Below are 27,322 nucleotides of genomic sequence, written 5' to 3' on the forward strand. Positions count from 1 at the left end.
CAGCCCAGGAGTTTGAGGCCAGCCTGGTCAACATAGTGAAACCCCTTCTCTATTAAATAAATAAATATATTATGTGACATATATCTAAATTGTGTAGATGATATTATTTACAATTTTCCCTACATATATTATTTATAGATGTCAGCTGGTAAGATTTTTTGGCTCAAGTCAGCCTCATTCTGAGACCATTCACAGACTTTCTTGCCTTGTATTGCCATGTGTATTGTCTTATATTGCCACTTATAAGAGGCAAGGTAGGTCAAAGTTCATTTAATTGTTATCATAAATGAAATATAAGTGATTGTAAAAAAAAAATAATTTATTTCCAAAGTCAAATCTAGTAAACTGGAGAGTAAATTCTTCCTTTTCAATTCTGTGTAACACAAATTTCTTAGGCTATCACAGCTAATCAGGATAGCCTGTGCTTCCAAATTTTTTTTTTTATTATTATACTTAGAGTTTGAGGTACATGTGCAGAATGTGCAGGTTTGTTATATAGGTATACATGTGCCATGGTGGTTTGCTGCATCCATCTCTGTGTCATCTACATTAGGTATTTCTCCTAATGCTATCCCTCCCCTAGCTCCTCACTTCCCGACCGGCCCCATGTGTAATGCTCCTCTCCCTGTGTGCATGTGTTCTATTGTTTAACACCCACTTATGAGTGAGAACATGCACTGTATGGTTTTCTGTTCTTGTGTCAGTTTGCTAAGAATGATGGTTTCCAGCTTTATCCATGTCCCTGCAAAGGACATGGGCTCATCCTTTTTTATGGCTGCATAGTATTCCATGGTGTGTATGTGCCACATTTTCTTTATCCAGTCTATCATTAATGGGCATTTGGGTTGGTTCCAAGTCTTTGCTATTGTGAACAGTGCCACAATAAACATATGTGTGCATGTGTCTTTATAACAGAATGATTTATAATCCTTTGGGTATATATCCAGTAATGGGATTGCTGGGTCAAATGGTATTTCTATTCCTAGATCCTTGAGGAATCGCCACACCGTCTTCCACAATGGTTGAACTAATTTACACTCCCACCGTTTAAAAGTGCTTCTATTTCTCCCTATCCTCTCCAGCATCTGTTATCTCATGATTTTTTAATGATCACCATTCTAACTGGCATGAGATGTTATCTCAATGTGGTTTTGATTTGCATTTCTCTAATGACCAGTGATAATGAGCTTTTTTTCATATGTTTGTTGGCTGCATAAATGTCTTCTTTTGAGAATTATCTGTTCAAATCCTTTGCCCAATTTTTGATAGGGTTGTTTGTTTTTTTCTTGTAAATCTATTTAAGTTCCTTGGAGATTCTGGATATCAGCCCTTTGACAGATGGGTAGATTGCAAATTTTTTTTTTTCATTCTATTGGTTGCTGGTTCACTCTAATGATAGTTTCTTTTGCTGTGCAGAATCTCTTTAGTTTAATTAGATCCCATTTGTCAGTTTTGGCTTTTGTTGCCAATGCTTTTGGTGTTTTAGTCATGAAGTCCTTGCCCATGCCTATGCCCTGAATGGTATTGCCTAGGTTTTCTTCTAGGGTTTTTATGGTTTAGGTCTTATGTTTAAATCTTTAATTACTAGCATATTAAGCACTTCCTAAATGCAGGTAATGAGCTAAATGTTTTGCATATGTTATTTAATTCTAATTTCAGCCTTATGAAGTCAGCATCACCATTCCCATTTTATAGATGAAGAAGCAAGTGTCTGAGAGGTTGAGTAAATGCACACTCAGGAAGTAGCAGAGTCAGGATTCAAACCAAGTGTAGCCAACTCTAGGTCCAGAGTCTTTCAGCATGATGTGTTCCTACCCTCAATTCTGTCCTCTGCCAAACCACCACCAGCACCATTTTCTGTCCACATCTTTTCCTCCATTGTCAATCTTTAATAGCTGTGTTGTTGTGTATTGAAAGCATGAATGTTCACTATCTTACTAAAATGCTCCCACAATCATGCCTCTTTTTGTAGCACCATCCTTCCAGATACAAGTAGGAAAAGTCGCCAGAAGACAAGAGCTGTAGGGAAAACCACCAACCCTGTCTTCAACCACACTATGGTGTATGATGGATTCAGGCCTGAAGATCTGACGGAAGCCTGTGTAGAGCTTACTGTCTGGGACCATTACAAATTAACCAACCAATTTTTGGGAGGTCTTCGGATTGGCTTTGGAACAGGTACTGTTTGCTACATTTTTAATTCTCTATGAGCCATATTTTTCCAGAGATATTAGCGGTTTGTTTGTTGCTTTGCTTCTTCCCAATAAAAACTGAGATATCCTGAAAATAGTTATCTGTTAAGTATAGAGAAATAAATGAGTAAAGAAATGTCAGATGCTAATGGCTCCTGATACGAGGATTAACAAGGTGAAGTGTTTGTCTATATAGAGCTTAAGATACTGTGGTAGTGGCAGGGACAGAAAAGCCTTCATCACTAGTCTGCCCTGCAGAGACATTTATGGTCCTTCAAAGCTAAATGTATGCTTTGAATAATAACAATAACATTTATGGATCATCAGTCACGTATTAAATGCCTTATTTATATTCTTTTGTTGAATCCTCACAAGTCTGTGAGGTAGTTACCAATGTTAATAGTCCAAGAAAGTAAGTAACACAACTACAAAGCAGTAGAACCAAGATTCAAAATTGAGTCTGTTAGACACTAAAGCCTTAGTCACACTTCCCTAGAGATCATTAGTGTCATCTCCAATCCAGTGTAGGAATCCTCCCAACTCCCTTATCCCCTGATGAATTTTTATCTGGCCTTTACATTAATTTGAAGAAATATCATTGCTCTGGGAATTATGGTAATGATCACAAAAATGGAGTCACTCACACAGTTGAACATTTCTTCCTTATATTGAGTCTCGTACCTGCCCTCCCAGTGAAGAAAGCTCTTCCTAGCTTCTACTGGTGGTTATAATTAGGGAATGACTTTCCCTCTAACCCCATCTGCCAATGAGCTGTTTCTTTCTAAATGCAAACCTTCCTTTTTTCAGGTAAAAGTTATGGGACTGCAGTGGACTGGATGGACTCTACTTCAGAGGAAGTTGCTCTCTGGGAGAAGATGGTAAACTCCCCCAATACTTGGATTGAAGCAACACTGCCTCTCAGAATGCTTTTGATTGCCAAGATTTCCAAATGAGCCCAATTTCCACTGGCTCCTCCACTGAAAACTACTAAACCAGTGGAATCTGATCTTGAAAATCTGAGTAGGTGGACAAATATCCTCACTTTCTATCTATTGCAACTAAGGAATACTACACAGCATGTAAAAGTCAATCTGCATGTGCTTCTTTGATTACAAGGCCCACGGGATTTAAATAATAACGAAATGTGTAATTTGTGATTCTAACATTAAGATATTTGAACAAGCTAGGAAAATTGAATTTCTGCTGCTGCTTCAAAGAAAAAGCTGCCCCAGAACATTAAACGTGGGGGGTTATTAACAAGCAGAATGTTCTAGTTTGCCATCATGTGTTTCACACCACAGCTCTGTGCCACAGTTGAGAGAGTCTGGTACCCTTGCAGGACCTCGTAGGTTATGGGAAAAAGTAGCAGAAAGATACTCAAAGTGGGTGGGGGAATGGAGACAGAACATCAGTGATAATAAATAATTGGACCTTAAGAAACTATTTACTCTGTAATCTCTAATAAAATATGGAATTCCATGTTAGAGCAATGAGACTGAACTTACTGGTGTTTTTCTGCCTTGAGAAAACAGGCAGTTAAAACAAGTCTCAAATGTATTTTAGTGCCACCCACTGGGCATAGATGAAATTCAGTTGTTGGCTTGTTTTGACTTAATTCTAAAATAGGTCTCCAGCCTGTATTTTTATGAGTTTATTTTTTAAAAACCCTGCATATATATGATTGTTTTTATTATAACTTTACTATATGAAAGCAGCATAAGAGTAGTCACAAACATGTTTTGCAACAAAGTTTTAATTAGAATGTAAGCTTTTCAGTTATACTGTATTTCTTATATATGTAAAATTTTTCATAAAATATTTTGTAAAAATCCTTAGTCAGAATAAATTATCATTTGATTTAAATTACATGGGAAAATTAGTCTGACTTCTTATTTTAAATAAACTATTTTAGGAATTCTAAATATCTAAACATCTAAATTTCCTAACGGCTAATGAACTTCCACTGTTCTAATATTTCTATAGTCTTCACTGCAACTCTGGGCATCATTTCCCCTAAGTGGACAACTTTGGCTATGTTATTAAGAGTAGGATTTTTATTTTTATTTATTTTGTTTTCAAGGACATAGCAGATCTCAAGGAATTTTTTTAAAGTAGTTAAAAAGCTTTGGAGATGATTTCAGTATATGAAGCACATTACTCTCCCTTAGGACCCAAACCAGCTTAATTTTCTCAAAACAAGCACTGATTTAATGTAGGTTCAAGAAAGGCTGAGTGACAGGCAAACATGGGATCTTTCAACGAGCATCTAATAAATGTCATTGAAAACAACTAGAATACTTCCCTCTTTTCCCAAATAGATACTAGAATCTTCTACCGACTTGCCAATAAGAGCCACTAACCTAGGCCAAGGCCCTTTCCATTGTCTCCCCAGGCCTTTTATTAGAATGCTTAGTCCAACTGTATTTCTCCTTCCTGCTCTGACCTTATGTAAGGGCAAAATGAGCTAATTAGAGTCACACTTCCTAGAACACAGTGGCAGAAGCACAAACCCTGTTCTGGCTTGTGCCACGTCCCAGTACAAATGACTTTCTCAGCTCTTCTTTCAGTTACCTGTTAAACCAGCATCCAGCCAGCTTTAGAGCACTAATGAGACTGGCTCCGTTATCTCCCCATTTAGGACCAGGACTGTCTGCCTTGTCCTGTCTCCCGATCCCTCACCTTCAAAACACCAGAGTGGATAATAGAAACCCCCACCTTCTTTGCATCTATCCACAGCAATTCTGACTGCCTCAGGAAGTCCAAGGAGATGTTTCACATGAAAAGGAAAGTATAAATCATAAATGTAATCTTACCTGGTTCAAAAGGAAGGCTAAGTGTAAGTTTCATGCTTTATAAAATATAGGCATGCCTGGTTGTGGTGGCTCATGCTTGTAATCCCAACACTTTGGGAGGCTGAGGCAAGAGCATTGATGGAGGCCAGGAGTTCAAGACCAGCCTGGGCAGCATAGCAAGAACACATCTCTATAAAAACTTAAAGAATTAGCTGGGCCTGGTGGTGTGTGCCTGTAGTCCTAGCTACTTGGGAGGTCGAGGTGGAAGAATTGCTTGAGCCCAGGAGTTTGAGGTTGCAGTGAGCTTTGACTATACCACTGCACTCCAGCCTGGGTGACAGAGGGAGATCCTGTCTCAAAAAAATTTAGGCAACTTGAATTCTTTAGTGAACTCAGGTTGGCATGCTTTTGAGCCAGTGTAACTTTTAGGCAAAGACCTTGCTAAAACTTCAAAGTACATTTTATTAAACTGGAGGTATTTTCTTGAACGACATGCATTAGGGATTTTTTTTTTTTTTTTTTTTTTTTTCAGAAGCCAACTGGAAATAAGCCAAAAAGGAGGATTTATTGGAAATATACTGGGTTAGCTCACAGAATAAAGAAGTACTGCGGGAGCCTAGATTATTCTGGGGACTTGCAGGCTGGAACCAGAAACTCAAATGCTCTCTCTCTTCTTCAGGGAGTAAGAAATAGCACCTCAGCCAGGTTCAGCATCACAACTTCTCAGCTAAAGCACTTTTCTTTCCTAGGTTCAGCTTGAGAGAACTATGGTGGAAACTGGCCAAGTCTGTGTCATATGCCCACCTATTGGACCATTCACTGTGGGCAGGAGTGTGGTGTAATATGATTCATCCAGCCTGGGTAATGTGCCCACCCTGTGGCCAAAGGGAAGTGGTCCATTATTAGAAGAATGGGATGTTGCATAGACACTGGCAAAATTGAGCTAGACTTGATGCAATTTGTTTTTACCTCAAGTGAAAATATTTCAAAATATCATTATTTTTAAAATGAAGTAAAATTTCTAAGGGTCACTGCTGACTCTTTTCAGAGAGGTAAATTCTTCTATTTACCATGACTGCTGTAGCTTCTAGGTAAGTGGTGAGGATCCTGGGGACTCCATGGACTTCTCACATGGTCTAGCAGTCCACCAAAGCATGGTTACTGTTAACTAGGCTAGCTTCTTTCAGAGATGCCTACTACCCTTCCCCTCAGCTGTATTTTCCAGGGAACTTGCTTAGATATCTTTGCAGATCCCTGGCATTCATACTCACTATACAAGTAAAAAGTCCCAACTATCTCCTTCCACTGTACTTTTATTCCCATTCTGCTTTGGGATTGCTCTCTCATCTACTCTCATCCTCACTCTCTCCAAGGCTTATTCACTAGTTTGTTTTATAAAACAAATGACCCCACATGCTTGATTCAATCACAGACTATTCCCTTTTTTGTTTGGCTGGGTTTTTCCAAAAGAACTGGTTATCCTTCAGCCTTACAAAAAGAAGGCACTCTCTCACACTGAGTACCTGAGTCAGGATGTGGGATCAGATTTCAGATTATTGCTCCTCTCTATTCCTGTAAATGTTTCTAAGAATGTATGCTATCCAGTTATATCAGGAAGGGAGTACAGTGTAGTGATTAAGTGACCTCCAGAAACAGGTAGCTTATATCTGAATCTCAGTTAAAGCACTTAGTAGCTGTGTGATCTTGGACAAGTTATTTAACTTCTTTGTGTTTCATATGTAAAAAAAAAAAAGGGGGGGGGGACATTGTACCTACTCTATAAGAGAAAATAAATGAATCGATATAGTGCTCACTTTTGACAGATAGCATTCTGTAAATGTTTGCTTTATGATTATCCCTACCACCCCTTGTTGTCATCTACCATCCTCAACTCATTCATTGATGACCCTGACACCTGGCTCCACAGCATACGAATGTTCATCAGACACCCTGGTTTCCCAGTTCCTTGACCATCTCAATTTAAATGTCCTTAACTTCTATTCCTTTCAGCCACACAAATCCATGAACTTCCTTATAACTGGGAACTTTTACCTTTGAAGCATTAAATGTAAACATCCCACTCTGACCAAAATCTCCTGTGCTTTCAGCTTTCAGTTTATTATTCTGGAACATCTATTTATAAAAGTCATTGTGGACTCCATCCCTTAAACACCTATCAACCACCTCCCACTATCACTCCTCTATCCATCAACTACTCTCCTTCCAATAGCCTCAAAATTTTTTCTTTCTTTTCTTCCCACTGAATACCCACCCACCAGCACTATTACAGATCCCATCCCTACAAAAATCCAGTGGAGCTACCCAGCTCTTATATCCTTGGTGCAAACTGTGGCTGGAGAAAATCACACATCCACCCTGTCTACAATAGAGATGAGAAATAGTTGGAGAAATAAAGAGTTCTGGTGGCTTTGCATCTGAGGTTTTGGTTGTTGAGGTCCTACCTAGTTCCTGCCACTCCTGCTTTGACTCTATGAGCTCCCTCAGTGCACTTTCTGTGAGCCAATACACTTCCACTTGGCTTAGCTAAATTGAATTGAGTTTTTATTAAAACAGTCTTGACTAATATGCCCCTTTCATCCAAGACTGGTTTTGTATCCCTTCTTTGTGGCTTCAGTAACACCCCGTGTTTACCACTGTATCTTTGAAAAGAGTGATGTCTAATTTATCCATAATTACTTTAGCAGTGATCACACTGAATTGTGGCTGTTTATCTGTCTCTGTCACTAAACTGTAATCATCTTGACAGTTAGGACTTCAGTCTTGGATATAATAGTTTCTCAGTCTATGTGAGATGAATGAATGAATGATCAAATGAACAAATGAAGTGTGACCTAAGATCATGGACTTTGGTATCGGAAAGATCTAGATTTGAATCCGGGCTCCATCACTTATTCTCTGGGTGACATGAGACAATTTGCTTAACCTCTCTAAACATTGGTTTCTTTGTTACCTGTAAACTATAAAATGTGGATAATAATGCCTACCCTTCAAGAATATCATTAGAATTAAGTGAGAGATGTACAAATGCCTAGTACCTAGAAGAGCTCTGTAAATGGTAACTTTAACAGAGAGGGAAACATGGAAAGACTTAAAGATAAGTGGAGAGGACTCATTGGGCACCACTAGGGAGAGCATTGGTCACCTTGGATCTCTGGGAAGGGAATATATGGGATACTTTTAGGAACAAAGGTAGCTAGAAAAAAATGATTGAACAAAGAAAACAACCATGGCAGAGAGGAACCAAAGTGGTTACTAAACTAAGTTATTTGAGCACAGTAATTATATCTATTTTATTAATATATTCTTAGCATCTAGCATTGCAAATAACCTTGCAAATGTTTATCGAATAAATGAATGAATATTGATTAGGATATTGTCAGATTCTTGGCCTTGATAAATAATCTATAGATGTAATGTTATTTAAAATAATGTAAGCATAAATATAATAGAAACATATATATTAAAATATATTTAGTAAAAAAGAAATATACGCTTTTTTTTTTTTTTTTTTGAGACGGAGTTTCTTTCTTGTTACCCAGGCCGGAGTGCAATGGCGCGATCTCGGCTCACCGCAACCTCCGCCTCCTGGGTTCAGGCAATTCTCCTGCCTCAGCCTCCTGAGTAGCTGGGATTACAGGCACGCGCCACCATGCCCAGCTAATTTTTTGTATTTTTAGTAGAGACGGGGTTTCACCATGTTGACCAGGATGGTCTCGATCTCTTGACCTTGTGATCCACCCGCCTCGGCCTCCCAAAGTGCTGGGATTACAGGCTTGAGCCACCGCGCCCGGCCAATATACGCTTTTTTAAATGTGGAAAATTTAGTTGGACGTGGTGATACACACCTGTAGTTCTGGCTGCTCAGGAGGCTGAGGCAGGACGGTTGCTTAAGCCCAGGAATTCAAGTCTGCAGTGAGTTATGATCACACTACCTGAGAGCACAGGATCTCAGCTTGGGCAACAGAGTGAGATCCTGACTCTTAAAAAACAAATGTGAGGCCAGCGTGGTGGCTCTTGCCTGTAATCCCAGCAATTTGGGAAGTCGAGGTGGGCGGATCACGAGGTCAGGAGATTATGACCATCCTGACATACATGGTGAAACCCCGTCTCCACTACAAATGCAAAAGTTAGGTGGGTGTGGTGGTGCACGCCTGTAATGCCAGCTACTTGGGAGGCTAAGGCAGGAAAATCGCTTGAACCCGGGAAGCGGTGGTTGTGGTGAGCCAAGATTGTGCCTCTGCACCCAGTCTAGTGACAGAGGGAGACTCCATCTCAAAAACAAACAACAACAACAACAACAAAATGTGGGCCAGGCATTGTAGCTCAAGCCTGTAATCCGAGCATTTTGGGAGGCCATGTTGGGCAGATCGCCTGAGGTCAGGAGTTCGAGACCAGCCTAGCCAACATGGTAAAGCCCTGTCTCTACTAAAAATACAAAAAGTAGCCAGGTGTGGTGGTGCATGCCTGTAATCCCAGCTACTCGGGAGGCTGAGGCAGGAGAATCGCTTGAACCCAGGAGGGGGAGGTTGCGGTGAGTCAAGATCGCACCATTGCACTTCAGCTTATGCAGTAAGAGTGAAACTCCATCTCAAAAACAACAAACTCAAACAAACAAACAACAAAAATAAATGTGTATGTGTATTTTTTGAGTATTTTTCCTGAATTCTTTTCCTCTTCTTAGGACATGTATTTTGTGAATTCACTTTACAATATCAGACAACCATATAATCAACAAAATTTTCAATGTTAGTAAGACCCTTTTATTTAGAGGACCCTTCTAATTTTCTAGTCATTTGTCTTGAAAATGACTAAACAATCTCCATGAAGCTTGAAATTTAAGGAAAAGGACAGAAGAAAAATGTGAAAAAAATTACAAGTAAGTTTAATTCAATTTTTAAAGTCTTTGGAACTCACTTTAACAAAATGTCAATATCCTATTGTTTAAGTAGTTGTTAAAATTTCAGCTTAGAAAATTTCCCTGTCCTCAATCTTGCTTTCCTTATATAGACACAAAATTCAGGACTTGAATCATGAGACCTTGATCTTTGACAGTGAGGGAAAAACCTGAAACTCTTCTTTCAGATTTGTTTTGCTCCCAGTAGAATATGAAGCATTTAAAAATTCATCCCATCTCTATAATGACACCCAGGGTTTTTCCTTATCATCATGACTTGGGAGATAATAAGTCTGACCAACAGAAATTGTGTCCACAGGAATAGTCAACTCTTTTCCCTGCCCTTAATTTTCACAGGATAGAAATTATCTGAATTTTAAGTTTTGTATTTTGCCTTTTCCAGTTATCTTTCTAACATAAAACTTTTTCATGCCATTAAAACATCCCTATAAATGTAATAATGTTGAGTGGCTACACAAGAATTTTTATGAATATATCATAATTTTTGTAACCATTCCCTTTTTTTTGAACACTTGGGTTTTCAACTTTTATTTGTGACAAACCACACTACAATGAAAAGCTTTGAGCAAAATATTTTCTTTCAAATTATTTCCTAAGCAAAGATCTCCCCAGAAGAATTGCTAATTCAAAAGGCATAAAAATATCTTAAGTTCTCAGTACCTACTGTCAACTGACTGTCACCAACAGTTTAAGAAAGTACCTATTTCAATATGCTTTTCCAGTCCTGGCTAGTCTTAACAGAAAATTTTTTGACTAATTTGATACATGAAATTATATCTAATTTTAACTTGTATTTATTGGATCACTGTAGAGGTTAAATTCTTGGCCATTTTAGTTTGTGAATTTAATTGTTTATTTTTCTCTTAAGATGTTAATGTTTTGTTGATATGTATAAAATCTTTATTTTAAAAAATGTAGTGTCTAGGCTGGGCATGGTGGCTCATGCCTGTAATCTCAGCACTTTGGGAGCCTGAGGCAGGTGGCTCATTTGAGGTCAGGAGTTCAAGACCAGCCTGGCCAACAGGGTGAAACTTCATCTCTACTAAAAATGCAAAAATTAGCCGGGTGTGGTGGTACGTACCTGTAATCCCAGCTACTCGAGAGGCTGAGGCAGGAGAATTGCTTGAGCCTGGGAGGTGGAGGTTGCACTGAACTGAGATTGCACCACTGCATTCCAGCCTGGGTAATGGAGGGAGACTCCATCTCAAAAAAAAAAAAAAAAAAAAAAAAAAAAGTGTCTGTCATATTATGGATATTTTTCTCAATTTAACTTTTACCTTCAGTGTCCACTTAATACATATTTATCTGAATCTCCCCCATGTGCCAGGCACCAGTCTAATCATCAAGGATGAAATAGATACAGTCCCTGCCTTAAGGATCTCACAGCCTAACAGAGGGAAGCTCGTGGATAAACAGTGATTGCAAGAAAGTTTTCACATCCTCCGCCAGAAGTACAAATAGGCTATAGTGGATGCACTAAAAGATGTGAGTGACCCATTCGACATGTAGGGGCCAGGAAAAGGCTTCAGAGATGATTCTTAACTAAGAACAAAAAGCTTTACTAGAGTGACAAGGGACAAAGTACAAAAAGGCATTCCAGATAGAGGAACACCTAAAGATAGGGCCAGAGAGCTGGTTAGTGGATTTGGGTTTGGCTTTGTAGTCTGGTTTGTCTGAGGAGTAAAATGTCAGGACAATTCAGTGGAAGAAGGGCCTGGAGAGACCTCAGAAGTTACATAATTTAAAAAATTATACATAACTTAATTTTTTTCAATGAAGTCTAATTGAGTAAGCTTTCCTTTTCTGATTTTACATAATGTTTAAAATCCTTCCTAGCCCCAGAGATTTGATGTTTACCTTCATTTTCTTCTAGTTTCTGTTTACATTTAACTAATCCATCAGGAGTTGACTTTGGCATGAAATGGTAAGCCTCATTTGGATCTTATATTTTCTGTTTTAAAGTTTATATGGTTCACTAAACTGCTTTCTGTAGCCTTATTTTGCTAATGGCTAAAAATGGGGGTGCTAAATATCTAATAAAGAGTATGCCCAGGTGGGAACACGCTAAGGAAAACAAGAGAAATTTCACAGGGGTTTGCTATTTTAATACTTAAATACCAAAACGGAGGTGTGCCAAACACTACGGGTGCAGACATGTAGTCTTTTAGGATCCTGGCTCTCAGAATACTACTACTACTTTGTATTGATAGACTGGAAACTTTTGAGGACTCAACCGTGTTTCCACAAGCAGTCATTTATTTACATGATAACAGAGGAGAGAGGAGGAATATATAATTGCCCGCTTCATTTGTTTAATACTACCAGAAATCAGGTGGAGTCAGGTTTCCTCCCCTGATGCTGGCTGGAGATTGGGCGGGGTTGGCATCTCTGTGCTGGACAGGCCACACACTAGACAGTTGACAACTGAGAGCTGTGATTGGTTGGCAAGGCAAAAGTAACCCAACCAGATTGGCTCTGGACTCCCTCAGATTTCCCTGTCGTTACTTCATAACATTCTGAAGACCTGGCCACCAATCACAGGGCTCCTTACTGGAAAAACCAGCTGCTGGGGAGTGCCAAGAGTCCCTAGCAACGCTCTGCAGCCTTTGAAATCTGAGGGGAAAAGACTGTAGTCAGCTCTTAACTGGAGGAGAGCACCTATGCCCCAGAAAAAGCAGGCTCCCAGGATGGACACGCCGCGCCCTGAAGAATCGTTAGAGAATCAAAATGAAAAACTGAACAACCAGGAAGAGGAGATGGAGTTTAAGGAAATGGACGGTCTGAGAGAAGCCTTGGCGAACCTCCGAGGACTGTCAGAGGAGGAGAGGAGCGAGAAGGCGATGCTTCGCTCCCGCATTCAAGAGCAGTCCCAGCTCATCTGCATCCTGAAGCGGAGGTCAGATGAGGCCCTGGAGCGCTGCGAGATCCTAGAGCTGCTCAATGCAGAGCTGGAGCAGAAGAGGATGCAGGAGGCTGAGAAGCTCAAGGCCCAGGGTGAGTACACTCGGAAGCTAGAGGAACGCTTTATGACCCTAGCAGCCAACCACGAGTTGATGATCCGCTTCAAGGATGAACACAAGAGTCAGAACATCAAGCTGAGGGAGGAGAATGAGAAGCTGAGGCTGGAGAATAACAGTCTGTTCAGCCAGGCTCTGAAGGATGAGGAGGCCCAAGTATTGCAGCTCACCATCCAGTGTGAGGCCCTCACTGGGGAGCTGAAGACGCTGAAGGAGAGGTGTGCTCAAGATGCCTGCCAAGCACAGGCCCGCGAGAAGGAGCTGCTGGAGCTACAGAGCCAGCAGGCCTGCACCCACACCAAGGAGACAGAACAGCTGCGCAGCCAGCTGCAGAGCCTCAAGCAGCAGCACCAGCATGCTGTGGAGCAGATGCTGAAGGCAGAGGAGACACACAGCAGCCTGAGCCAGGAGCTGCAGGCCAGGCTGCAGACCGTCACTAGAGAGAAAGAGGAGCTGCTGCAGCTGTCCATGGAAAGGGGTAAAGCGCTTCAGAACAAACAGGCTGAGATCCGCGTGCTTGAGGAGAAGTTGGAGATGGCAAATGAGGCCAGGAGGCAAGCACTGGAGCGGTTTGAGCAAGAGGCAGTGGCCGTGGACAGCAACTTGAGAGTCAGGGAGCTTCAGCGCAAAGTAGATGGGATCCAGAAGGCCTATGATGAACTCAGGCTGCAGTCTGAAGCCTTCAAAAAGCACAGCCTGGATCTTTTAAGCAAGGAGAGAGAACTCAACACCAAACTCCGCCATCTCTTTCCATAATGAGTTCCTGCTTCCTCTGGCCTCCAATTCAGAATTCAAATATTTGTGTCTTAGCATTACAGCAAGAGTAAAGTTGATATCCCATTTATTATACTTTAAAGCACAAAAGGCAACGCAAAGAAAAGCTACTTTACTGTGATATTGCTGTTTTTATTGTAAAGCTATTATTTTTCAGTTCTGCCACTTAGAATACGCAAGATTTGCCAGATTTCCTTCTGTGCCGTAGAAATCTCCCTGAATTTACTAGTGATATCTTCTCCTACCCCATAACTTACTCATTCTCAACCTCAGATATCTTCATATATGTTAGGGTTTTAAATTAGCAGCTTCTATGATTTAAGCCAATCTAAATGCAGTGAGATGTGCCATTGTGAAAAATAATTAGTACAATTACCCATTGTAGATAGGCTTATAGTCTCCCATAGTTGAGATTGTAAGCAAACAGGTGTCATCATACTAGGGTGAATACTTTGCAGACAAAAATGGTGTCTGACTTTATTTTGCACTAGCTTGGAAAATGATTGAGATCTTTAACAAAGTAGGTCAATTTTATTCTATATGAGCAATATGCTTCAAATAAGTTACATAAAACAATTTTTATTTTTTCTGCAAGCTTAGATAATATTCCCTTTTTGGTTTTCTCTTTAAAAAGAGGATTTGTATGTACAATAATGCAAATATCAGTAGCCTAATTTAATATTGCACAATATGCTAATAGACAATTAGACAATTTGGGGTACCAAATCATAGCAGATGATATGATCTATTGTAGTAACTCAGAAATTGTTTTCTGTTTCTATTAGCATATTTTTTTGTAATTAAATATTTCTTTTTTTAAAAAATCTAAGCTGAATGTGTATATGTATGCTTGCAGCATTTTTGTAGTAATACCTACATTTTGTAAGAATAGTTATAAAAACATGATAGTTATATATATATATCCATGTAAAGTTCTTAAAGAAGTTCTCAAAGGTATTTTATTTCTGTATTTATTGATAAACATTATTATGAATACCTCTCAAAATAGATTTTATTTTTCTCACCCATTTTGGTGAAGGCTACCAAGTTACATAATGAATTTACTTAAAAAATATGTCTTGGTACCTTTTTAATAAAACCATTTCCAAGCAAGTGTTACCTCAGGTAATTTTTTACACCCTTTTTTTCACACTTCTATTAAGATTATGTTATTAAATACAAATTTTTCGCCTCAAAATAGAAACCACACTTCCAACTTCAAAGGACTCTTTACTTCCTCCTATAGGTTACCAGGAATCAGGGTATAGGAGCTACGTTAATCATGGTTATCCTTTATTGAGCCCATACTATTTATCATTGTGCTGAAGCAATTTGGATGAATTACTTTATTTAATCCTTAGCGCTATTCAAGAAGGAAAGTGTGTTCATTTCTATTTTAAGGAAGAGGAAACTGATTTCGGTAATTTTGCTTAAGGCCATTTGGTCACTGGGGGAGCTGGGATTTTGATGACTACACCACACTGAAAGATAATTTTTGGTGACTGAGTGCCAGGTGCTGGGGTAGGTACTAAGAAGAAGTATAAAGAAAGAAGCATGTTTACTGCCCTGAAAGAGCCCCCACACAGTCTAGGGGCAAAAATAATAATAATTACACATACTGTGATGTGTTTTCATAGGGGATGTTAGGAGGTCACGGAGAAAGACATAGGCAGCATCTTCCCCTGTCTGGTGGTAAGGGTTGGGTTGGCGGGGAGGACTCCTAGGGATGATTAATTTATTCAGGTGGAGAAAAGGGAGAAGGAGTTGAGACAGCATCGTGTAGACAGCATAGAGGTATTTTTAAATGCCCAGAATACTTGAGGGAATCATAGCAGTTGGGAAGAGGTGCCGAGAAGCATGTATACAGATAAAACTGTAAAGAGTAGGTTGGGGGCCATAATATAGGGGACCTTGAAAGCCAGGCTGGCCCGTTAGAGAGAGAGGGAGGGGGCGAGAGGAGGAGCAAACGAACGAATGAAAGGGAACCGTGGAGCCAGCCCACCTCTTCCCACCCGGGCCCGTGCGGCCCCGTGCGGCCCCGCGAGGGGCCTGGTGCGCAGGCGTGCCGGCCCCGCCCCTCTCTACCGCTCCTCCCTCCCGCAACCAGCGTGGTCAAATCTCCGCTCCTCTACCCGCAAACTGCAGCCGCGTGGTAGTTCTTGGGGCCCAAGTTTTGCGCACAGCCTGAGGGGAGAAGTCCCCTGAGCAGAGGCCGAGCGGTTCTGGAAGCGGGCTGAGGGCCGTTTGGGTATGAATCTCGGAATTCCGGGTACTGGAGTGTGGCCTAGAAGGGGAGTGTGCTCCAGGGACTCCATGTTAGGTGGGGGAAGAGCGCGTCTGAAGATTGCGTGGGGGAGTAGGGCGGGGGTAGGGGCGCGTGTCCGCTATAACTCAGGGGCAGGGGAATGAGCCCTGTTGCTCTGGTCTGAGGTCGATGTTGTTCCAAGTTGTGCTAAGGAGTTTGTATATGTTTGATTATTTGCCGTTTTGTAGATCCTAAGTGGTCAGATTTGGACCATTTTATAAGGTTCACCCTAATACTCTTTTGAAAAATGTTGAAAGTGGGAAATGACAATAGAATGTCAAAGATAGATGCCTCTAGAGAACAACCGAAGAAAGAGCCCACATCCTAGACTAAGAGGAATGTGTACCTATCATGTGTCAGGTGCTTTTCATCCCACCGTCATAACAACTCTTCAAGGGAGGTTCAGTTATCACAATTTTACGTATAAAAAGGGAAGACTCAAAGAGGGTGACTTGTCCCATGCCAGGAAGCTTTGGGGGGCCACGAGTGAGATTTGAACTTAAAGCCCTGGGTATGCCGCCGCCCCCACACTTGGTTTAATGCTCACTGTTGCTGTCGCGAAATTTTTACTAATTTTATAACAAGCGGCCTCACATTTTAATTTTTGTTTTGGGTACTACCAAGGAAATCGCTGGGCCTGTTTTCTGGCTCTAAAACCCTTGCCTTCTCCCAGTATACAAACTACTTTCTTAAGAGCCTTAAAAAGGCAGTTTTCTTCCTCTGTGCTCCATGGTACTTTGTATTCCACTCTGTCAGTCTTCATATTTAATCTGTGAACCAGAGCCACATCAGGAGATAAGTAACCAGTTTATTATGGTATGCTCCTCTATTAAGTGATGCTAATCACTGGAACAAACTGACAAAATGTATATCGGCCCCGTCCAAACTATTGCCTTTGAGGGAAAATTTAAACATTCGTTTCTAAAGCAGATCTAGATCCTTGCTGAATTTTTCTGCAACATCCACGAGCAGTAGCTCTCAAGTGAAAGCAGAACAGAGATCCTAAAAGCAATAATGGATGGGTAGTGCTGTGTAGCTGATAGTTGTGACCTTTTGTGTTAGCCAAACTGGTTCTTCAGTGTGCCCTAAGGAACTTGTCTGGTTCCAAAAAATTATAAAAGAGAGCTTCAAAAGAGGAGAGTTAAAGGCAAAGTGAACTGACAGGTATTTTCAGAATACTGCCTTTGCTTCAGTTAGAGAAAATGAATTGAAGGTAGTTTGTTTCTAGTAAACAAAGTATTAATAGAAAATCTGTGTCAGCCTGACTCCAATATGTTAAACAATTATTTAAAGAAAGTTGTTTGAAGGAGTACCTGCCCAGGTGCCTGCTGTTCTACTCAGCCCTCGTTTCTCCAGATACCTGTGAGGTAGCTGTGGCTGGGTCAGGTCAGGGGTGATTCTGCCTTCCACTCTGATAAGACCAACAGAGCTGGGGCAGACTTGAGATACCACGTCTTAGCCCACAAAGAAAAGAGGACAGTGACTTTTAACTGCTCCTAAAAGCCTACCCTCCCTCTCCAAACAGCTTGTCTGCTAGTGTTATTGGCCAAAATTGGGTCATATGCAAATACCGCAGCCAAGCATCTTCATAGGGCATGTTGCCAGCGTAATTGATTTAGACCAATCAGGATCCACCCTGAGATGGGAATGAGGCCAGTCTGTGCTACATTGTAGAAGAGACTACCTGGCAAAGGCAGGGCCCTGCCAGCAGGAATGAAGGAGGATAGATGTTGGATGGACCATTAACATTGCCTTCTGTGCTACCTCTATTTAGACTGTCAGAGCCTTATCAGGCAGAAAGCCTTTTTAAATCTTTAATCACAAGTCTTGGCCTCTTTAAAAGTTATTGGAATTTAGGGAAGTGGCTGAGAATAAGCTTTTCTAATCATTGTGTATTCCTAAGAACAAATTGCATGTTATTTTCTGAACGCTAAAAACATCTTATTAAACTTAGGGGCGCCTGGAGCTGTACAGATGAGTCTCCCTACTTGATGCTGTACTCTCTAAAACCTTCTGTTTATTGCATCTGGGAAAAACAAATCCAGGAAAAAACTAGTTCTTTTACAGATCTGTCTGGTCATTCATTACACATTCAACTGACTACAGTGCCCTCACAACAACCTTACTGCCCAGTCCAACAAAGGGACTCCTGCTTTAGCTACTTGCCAGATAGTCCCCACTCAATGCTCTAATCCACTCTTATTTGTACCAGTCTGAAATAGTCTTCTTTTTCACATTTAAGGTTATTTATTACATCATTGTTACAGCAGAAGATTGGAAATAGCTTACATTACCATCAGTAGGGAACAGGTTTATAAACTATGGGTCCTTCACACTTTGGAACACAATGTAACTGTAAAACAAAAGGAAAAGGAAGCTGTTAATGTATTGTTATAGAACTATCTCCAGGACATATGCAGAAAAAAAACAAGCTATAGAATAATACATATTATACTGTAAGGGGGAGAGGAGGAAGAAGAGGGGTATTAGCATGCAAACATTTATTTCTGTCGGCATAAATAAATATTGGAAAAAATAAGTTGTTAGTGGTGTGGAAGGATATAGAGAATGAGGTGGTCAGGGATAGGAATGGGAAAGAAAATTCTTAATGTATACCATTTTATATCATTTGACTTTTGAACTATGTGAATATATTACCTATTAAAAAGATAGTAAAATTGGAAACAAAAAAAGAAGATCTTCCACATATCTATTTAACTTCCCAATAAACTATATTTTTATTTAGGTGATTCAAAAGTGCACGTTTTCCCTTCCGCAAGAACTGGGTAGGCACGGCATATTTTAGATAAAGCCAAATATGGCCTGACAGATCTGGGTCAGAACATTCAGCTGGAAGCTGCTGCTTTCACAAATGTTCAACAACATACGGCTAATGACAGTATCTTTTTCTTCCCTAAAGAATACCTCCCCATAATTAGTATTTCTCTCCTAAAGATTGGGATGTGTTAGCTTTTCTCATGGATTTTCACATGTCTGTATAAGTCTCAGATTTTAGAGAGCCTGTTTTCTCATATACTCAAGCTTTTAGGCTTTGGGTGTTCATTTTTGGTTTTACACTGACATACCAACAAAAGGTAGTGGAGGTAGAGCAGGCCCAGCCATTCTGATCTTTTCATTTCTCATCTTTCTGTGCTAATTACTAACTCATTCACTGAATATATTGCATTAATTTAACAAATATTTATTGAGAGTCTGTTAGCCAAGACACTGTGCTAAGTGGTGGGATACAATGGGAGCAAGATAGAGACCTTATTTTCACTGACCTTGCATTCTTCTGGATGAGAAAAATGCTGAACAATAGGAGGACATGGAAGTGCATAGCAGGGTCCTGCAACCTAATGTAGGAGTGATTAGAGGAAGCTTTTCCTGGAAGTGGATTTAAGATATCTGTAGAATGTGTAAAAACTGTACAAGAGAAGAGGAAAACATAGAGTACAGTAGCTTGGAAAGCTTCACAGCACAGTACCTCCTGTTCCTGGTCAAGTAAACTGCCTTTCCCAACAGCTGTACCATTCAGGGCTGCAGAATATGCAGCTCCAAATATACTCAAGAGATTCTCTGGCCGGATTAATCCTATTATGCTCACATTCACATTTACTTTAGTTCTTTTCAGAAGTCTGAGCCTCCATAATCTTACTTAATCCTTCTCCTCCCCCACCAGCATCACCATGCAAACTCTTTGAGCCCTTACTCAGATCTATGATCAGCAAACCAGCTGAAGTATTAGTGCAGTAAGCAGAAGGGTGCATTGGCATAAGACTGCCTAGATTCAAATCCTGACTGTTGTTGAGTGACCTTAAATAAGGTCTTACTGGGTGAAGAGGTAACCGGAAAGCTAAAATCTTCAGTAAGGAAGATATATGAGGATGACATGGCATGAATTTCAAATTGGTATAACCATACCAAGAAAAGAATTATCCAAAAGGCATTAGAAAAAATAGTATTTTCAATGAATATCCTTGACGGAGTATATTCCAAAGACAAATAGAGTTGCAAGGAAATCTTAGTAAATTTCATTCATTAGCTTGTTAGTTGTAATATTGGCATTGTGTTAAAATTTTTATATATATTGAAGCTAAAGCAAAAAATAATTATGTTAATGTTGCTAGGGAGAAAATTTTCAGGGCTTAAATGCAGGTACTTAAAAAGTTAAGTAAAAAATTTGATGTTTAATTTGAATTAAAAATTCCAGTCTAAACCCTTGACCATTTTTCTGTTTTAGAAAACAAAACAAACATATTCCCTAGCTCTGTCAACTGAAAGGCCTAGAAGCAATAAAAATCCAATGCATTGAGCATCCCTAGGGCCTGCTTCTGGCCTCCCAAAATTGTTTTCCACTAAATTGAAGAAAGCCTCCCTGGAGGAGAGGCTGACTTCGGAACTGGTATAGGAAAAGTACAAGGTAAACCTGATAAATCTAGTTGTATCAGAAAGCAAATAAACTATCAGACTAATGGAGTTCTGTGAAATAGACAAGAGAGCTAAATTGGAGGGGCGTTCAATGGCCAAGGATGATTAATTTGAGCATCAAAATATATATCACAATTGAGTGAAACACTGAATATCATTATGATACACCCCCCAAAAAGATTAATTACGATTAAAGGAAAATAAGCATTTATTTTCCTTTGCCTGTTCTCTGTATTTCAGGAAAAGAAAATGGATCATAAGTAATGAAAGTTGCTTTTCACTGAATAATTCCAGATAAAAGTAAAAATTTTTAAATAATTATGTTGTAACCTTGACTGAAATAATTTAGGCACTAATCATCATTAGATGAAACCATTAGGAGAAATGTTAATGGGGAATTTTGCAGTGGGGGAATTAGACTGTCACCACTTGAAAACATTGATCAGTCTTAGCGTCACTAAAAACAGGACAGCTAAGTATTATGCACCTCTTGGTGCAATGCAGTCTGCAAAGCAGCACCTCCTAGGAAGTATTGTTGCCAAAAATGTTGAACCTTAAGATAATTAAGCCCTAAGAACCGAGTTCCCATTTACAGAAAATATGTGGGCTAGTGGGAAAAGTAACATCACAAGAAAGCAAACAGGCAAATCTAGAATATGGGACATTCAATAGGAAATTGACCTCATTTCAAACGGCATTTGGGAAAGGGGGTGGGGGATTGCTGTCCTAGATTAAAAGAAATTTAAGAGACATAACCACTGGAATGTGTAGAATTGTTTGGATCTCAATTCAGTCAAGTCATCTGTAGACAGACATTTTTGAGACAACTGAATGTGGACTAAATGATAACAAGATCCATAATTGTATTAATTTATGTTTATTAGGAATTGTGGTTATAGAAAAAAGTGACTTAGGTTGTGCATGGTGGCTCATGCCCATAATCCCAGCACTAGGAGAGGCCAAGGCAGGTGGATTACCTGAGGTCAGGAGTTCCAGATCAGCCAGGCCAACATGGTGAAACACCATCTCTACTAAAAATACAAAAAATTAGCTAGTCGTGGTGGTGGGTGCCTGTGTCCCAGCTACTCGGGAGGCTGAGGCAGGAGAATCGCTTGAACCTGGGAGGCGGCGGTTGCAGTGAGCCAAGATTGTGCCACTGCACTTCAGCCTGGTTGACAGAGTGATACTCTGTATCAAAATAAAAAGAAAGAAAAAGAAAAAAATAACTTTACAGCCAGGTGTGGTGGCTCACACCTGTAATTCCAGCATTTTGGGAGACTGAGGCAAGTGGATTGCTTGAACCCAGGAGCTTAAGACCAGCCTGGGCAACAGGACAAAATTCCATCTCTACAAAAAATAGAAAAATTAGCCCTGTGTAGCGGTGTGCGACTGTAGTCCCAGCTACTCAGGAGGCTGAGGTAGGAGGACCACCTGAGCCCAGGGTGGTCAAGGCTGCAGTGAGCCGTGATTGGGCCATTGCACTCCAGCCTGGGAAACAAAATGAGACCCTGTCTCAGAAAAAAAAAAAAAAAAAAAGACATTATAGCTAAGGACATGTATAGGGATGAAATGACATGATATCTACAATTTATTTACTTTAAAATATTTCAGCAATAAAAAAGGGGATAAAGCAAGTGTGGAAAAATCTTGATAATGTTAAATCTGGATGATGGGTCTGTAAGGATTCTGTGTATTATTCTCTTTTGTGTCAGAGTAAAAATTTTCCATATTTAAGAAATTAAAATGTTAAAAGATTTGGGATTTCTAAAGGAGAGAGGAGAAGGAATGGTTAGGAATTGGCAATGAGAAGCAAGAGCACCACAGCCAAGTTCTGGCTTCTGGGTGCCCATTGCGGTGAGAGGAAACAACTTCCACTTGAGAAGTGGAGTCCTTACTATCAGAATATGAAAAGCTTTGCTCCTACTCTTCCAAATCTCTCACGCTCAAACTTCCAGGCCTGCTCCCTTTCCCCCACTGAAGCAGCAGTTCTCAACTGCAGTGGCAGCAACTGTGAGGTTGGATTAGTTGGGATATATACTAGTAATTTCTCACTATTTCAGTTGGTTACAAATGATGGTCATTTTAAAATAAAACATATTCCAGATTAGTTCACAATAGTGTAATTCTCATTGAGTTGCATTCAGAAATGCCTTCTTGAGAAGGAGTTAGAGGAGTGGAAATATAATACATCTAGCACACTAGGAATTGCACATTTCATGCAAATGTGTATGTAGTGCTTATAAACATAATAAGGGGATATTGTAAGTAATATCCCCTATTGTAAGTAATAAGATACCCGTTAGTGGCCTAGACACCATCAATCACCTGATTCTTCAATTTTCATCCAGTCATAATGTCCTCTCATGGTCTCACTAACCGTTAAAATTATACTCCGTGGGTAAACAGGCAAACTACAGTAAAATGAGCACCCTCATCTCTGTACTACAGGCATGCCTTGTTTTATTGTATTTCACTTTCTTCTGCTTCACATATATGGCACTTTTTACAAATTGGTTTGTGGCAACCATAAGTTGAGCACGTCTGTCAGCACCATTTTTCCAACAGCATGTGCTCACTTTGTGTATCTGTGTTTTGTAACTCTCACACTATTTTAGACTTTTTCATTATTTGTGTCTCTGTCATGGTGATCTGTGATCAGTGATCTCTGATATTACTATTGTAATTGTTTTGGGATACTATGAACAGTACCCATATAAGATGGCGAACTTAATTGATGAATGTTTTATGTGTTCTGAATGCTCCACTGACTGGCCATTCTTCAGTCTTTCACCTTTTCTTGGGTCTTCCTATTCCCTCAGACACAATATTGTAATTAGGTCAATTAATAATCCTACAATGGCCTCTAAGTGTTCAAGTGAAAGAGTTCCAGATCTCTCACTTTAAGTCAAAAGCTAGAAATGATTAAACTTAGTGAGGAAGGTGTGTTGAAAGCAGAGACAAACTGAAATCTTGGCCATTTGTACCAGTTAGCCAAGTCATGAATGCAGAGGAAAAGTGTTTGAAGGAAATTAAATGGGCCACTTCAGTAAACACTTGAATGATAAGAAAATGAAACAGGCTGGCTGCGGTGGCTCACGCCTATAATCCCAGCACTTTGGGAGGCCGAGGAGGGTGGATCACGAGGTCAAGAGATCGAGACCATCCCAGTCAACATGGTGAAACCCTGTCTCTACTAAAAATACAAAAATTAGCTGGGCATGGTGGTGCATGCCTGTAATCCTAGCTACTCGGGAGGCTGAGGCAGGAGAATTGCTTGAACACAGGAGGTGGAGGTTGCGGTGAGCCGAGATCGTGCCATTGCACTCCAGCCTGGATAACAAGAGCTAAACTCCGTCTCAAAAAAGAAAAAGAAAAAATGAAACAAAGCCTTATTGCTGGTATGGAAAAAGTTTTAGTGATCTGGATAGAGGATCAAACCAGCCACAACATTCCTTTAAGCCAAAGCCAAACCCAGAGCAAGGCCCTAGCTGTCTTCAATTTTATGAAGGCTGAAAGAGGTGAGGAAGCTGCAGAAGAAAAGCTGGAAGCTAGCAGAAGCTAGCAGAGGTTGGTTCACGAGGTTTGGGTTCTGAAGGAGAGAAAAGAAGAAATGATTTGGAATTTGCAATGAGGAGTAAGAATACCACAGCCAAGTGAGAGAGAAAAAGCCATTTCTATAACATAGAAGTGCAAGGTGAAGCAGCAAGTGCTGATGGAGAAGCAGCAACAAGTTTTCCTGAAGATCCAGCTGAGATAACTGATGAAAGTGGCTACACTAAACAATGAATTTTCATTTGGGATAAAAAGACCTTTTATTGGAAGAAGATGCCTTCTCAGGCTTTAGTAGTTACAGAAGTCAATGCCTGGCATCAAAGCTTTAAAGGACAGGCTGACTTTCTTATTAGGGGTAATGGACTAATGCAGCTGGTGACTTTAAGTTGAAGCCAGTGCTCATTTACCTTCCCATAAATCCTAGGGCCTTTAAGAATTATGCTGAATCTACTCTGCCTGTGCCCTGTAAGTGGAATGACAGAGCCTGAATGAGAGCACATCTGTTTACAGCATGGTTTACTGAATATTATAAGCCACTGTTGAGAGCTGCTGCTCAGAAAAAAAGATTCCTTTCCAAATGTTACTGCTCATTGACAATGCAGTCAGTTACTCAAGAGCTATAATTAAGATGTACAAGGAGATTAAAGTTGTTTTTATGCCTGCTAACACAACATCCATTCTGCAGGCCATGAATCAAGGAGTTGCTTCAACTTTGAAGTCTTATTAAGAAATACATTAAGGCAAAGCTGCCATCTGATAGATCTAAGCAAAATAAATTGAAAACCTTCTGGAAGGGATTCACTATTCTAGATCCCATTAAGAACATTTGTTTGGAAGTTTGGAAGAGGATTCCATCCTTCACGGATGACTTTGAAGGATTCAAGACTTTAGTGCAGGAAATGACTGCAGATGTGTTAGAACTAAGAAGAGAATTAGGATTAAAATTGGAGCTGGAAGATGTGGCTGAATTGCTATAGTCAAAACTTGAATGGATGAGAAGTTGCTTCTTATGGATGAACTAAGAAAGTGGTTTCTTGGAATGGAATCTATTCCTGGTGAAGATCCTGTGAACGTTGTTGGAATGACAACGGATTTAGAATATTACATAAACTTAGTTGATAAAGCAGCAGTAGGGTTGGAGAGAATTGACTCCAATTTTGAAAGACGTTCTCCCATGGGCAAAATGGTATCAAACAGCATCACGCAGTATAGAGAAATCTTTCATGAAAGGAAGTGTCAATTGATGTAGCAGACTTTACTGTCATATTTTAAGAGATGCCATAGTCACCCCAACCTTCAGCAACCACTGCCTTAATGAGTCAGTAGTCATCAACACTGAGGCAAGATCCACCACCAGCAAAAAGATTATGACTCACTGAAGGCTCAGATGATTGTTGGCATTTTTAGCAATAAAATATTTTTAAATTAAGGTATGCACATTTTAAAGACATAATGCTATTGCACACTTAGTAGACTACAATATGGTGTAAACATTTATATGCACTACAATGCCAAAACATTCACCTGACTTACTTAATCGTGATATTCACTTTATTGTGGTGGTCTGAAATAAAATCTGCAGTATCTCTGAGGTATGCCTGTACATTTATCGTTCTACTGTATTTACTCAGGAAAACACTAATGCATTGCCTGCTATCACTTCCAATTCTCTGCTATAGAAAATCCAATAAATGTATGTTGGTGCTGGAGTACCATAAAGTCATAGTCTTTGGGGAGGATCTGATAGACTTGAACTCATTATCTATTCCAATCCCCCTTTCAGTGTGCTTTTCTGTATTGCAGAAATGTAAAAGCTGAAACAAAAGAAACACAAAAGCAAACTATATTTGCCAGACTCCTCTGCAGCCCTATTTGGAAGGTGCAAATGAGGTAGGGACCCTTGGTTTCCTCTTTGGCTAGTGTAGCTGCCAAATGTATTCTTGGAGACATTAGGATTTTCTGCAACAGCATCTTGATGCCCATTCATTAGCTTTATAGGATGTGGGAGCCAGCCACTTAAGATAGGCTGTCTAATGATTCTTGTCTCCTAGTACTCATATCCTTGTCTTGTCCTCTGCCATCATGATAAAGGTCTGACTCATGTGACCAAAAGAGTCTTACATAAGTGACTGTATATCATCTCTGAGGCTAGGTCATAAAAGACATTGGTGCTTTTTCCTTCATTTCGTGGATCATTTGCTCTAGGTGAAGACAGCCACCATGAAGTGTAGCCACTCAACATAGCTCTGTGGATGGGCTCACACAGAGGAAGAGCTGAAACCTTCCTCCATGACCAACCAGTTAGCCATATGAATGAGCCACTTGGAAATAGATTCTTTAGCACCAGTCAGGCTTTCCAAAGGACTGCAGCCCAAGCCAAAATCCAACTAAACCCCATGAGGATTTCAGAGCCAAAACTACCTAGCTAACCTACTTAAAAATTTCTGACCAACAGAAAATGTGAGCAACAATAAATGCCTTGTTTTAAACCACAGTAATAAACAAGTGTTTATTGTTGGATATTTGGCCTTTTTAAAGTTTTGGGTAACTTGTTAGGTAGTGAAAGATAGTCAATAGTTGGGTTTGAGCCAGGCATCGTGGCTCACACCTGTAATCCCAACACTTTGGCAGGCTGAGGTGGGTGAATTACCACTCCTGAGGTCAGGAGTTTGAGACCAGCCTAACCAATATGGTGAGACTTTGTCTTTACTAAAAATACAAAAATGAGCTGGGCGTGGTGGCAGGCACCTGTAATCCCAGCTACTTGGGAGGCTGAGGCAGGAGAATCACTTGAACCCAGGAGGTGGAGGTTGCAGTGAGCCGAGATCAACCCATTGCACTCCAGGATGGGTGACAGAATGAGACTCCATCTCAAAAAAAAAAAAAAAAAAAAAAAAAAAGAAAAAAGAAAAGGAAAGGAATAGTTGAGGTTGAGAATTTGTGGAGGAGCAGTAGTTTTCCTTATCACTAGATCACAGCTGAAGCAGAGTTTTCTTCAAGTCAACATTCCAGCTGTCTATCACTTTTCCAACTGGGGCAGAGAGAGTAGCTACCAACTCTGTCTATTTGGCAATGTTGTGCTGAGAGGCATTCTTGATAATCCAGATTAATGCCCACTCCTCCAGTCTGTCCAGTGACTTTTAAAGCACTACATTCTCTGAATTAAACTGCATTCCTCCTAAAATAGCTGAGTGTTTTCTGTTTCCTGCAGTTGAGCACTGAATGAATGACACAATCCATGCTTAGCTAGATTCTCGGAATATTTGGTCAGCCTCTTACCTCCTTTAACAGTTTTACTTAATGGCTGCCATGACAAAGCAGTA

At 40.1% G+C, this 27,322-nt stretch overlaps 2 protein-coding genes across 23 annotated transcripts in view; both read left to right on the forward strand.

The window, feature by feature from the left end:
- The window catches only part of SYTL2 (synaptotagmin like 2), a 115,420-nt gene extending 111,360 nt beyond the window's left edge, over window positions 1–4,060 (forward strand). For 17 of the 22 annotated variants that reach the window (XM_032295941.1, XM_032295933.1, XM_032295935.1 and 14 more), the window contains 2 exons: window positions 1,973–2,178; window positions 3,000–4,060. In XM_032295941.1, coding sequence (XP_032151832.1) covers window positions 1,973–2,178; window positions 3,000–3,145 — 352 coding nt within the window. In that variant the 3' untranslated portion in view covers window positions 3,146–4,060. The remainder of the gene's footprint in view (window positions 1–1,972; window positions 2,179–2,999) is intronic. The other 5 variants (XR_004274331.1, XM_032295942.1, XM_032295937.1 and 2 more) reach the window with 1 other exon arrangement.
- Window positions 4,061–11,184: 7,124 nt separating this feature from the next.
- CCDC89 (coiled-coil domain containing 89) lies at window positions 11,185–26,474 on the forward strand. The gene is made up of 2 exons (XM_032295987.1): window positions 11,185–15,959; window positions 26,205–26,474. Exon 1 carries the CDS (start codon window positions 12,581–12,583, stop codon window positions 13,691–13,693), a length of 1,113 nt encoding a protein of 370 aa, XP_032151878.1. The 5' UTR covers window positions 11,185–12,580; the 3' UTR covers window positions 13,694–15,959; window positions 26,205–26,474.
- Window positions 26,475–27,322: the final 848 nt, after the last annotated feature.

This window comes from Sapajus apella, unplaced genomic scaffold, assembly GCF_009761245.1.
Source record: "Sapajus apella isolate SASKATOON/1434 unplaced genomic scaffold, GSC_monkey_1.0 scaffold34, whole genome shotgun sequence".
Lineage (NCBI taxonomy): Eukaryota > Metazoa > Chordata > Mammalia > Primates > Cebidae > Sapajus > Sapajus apella.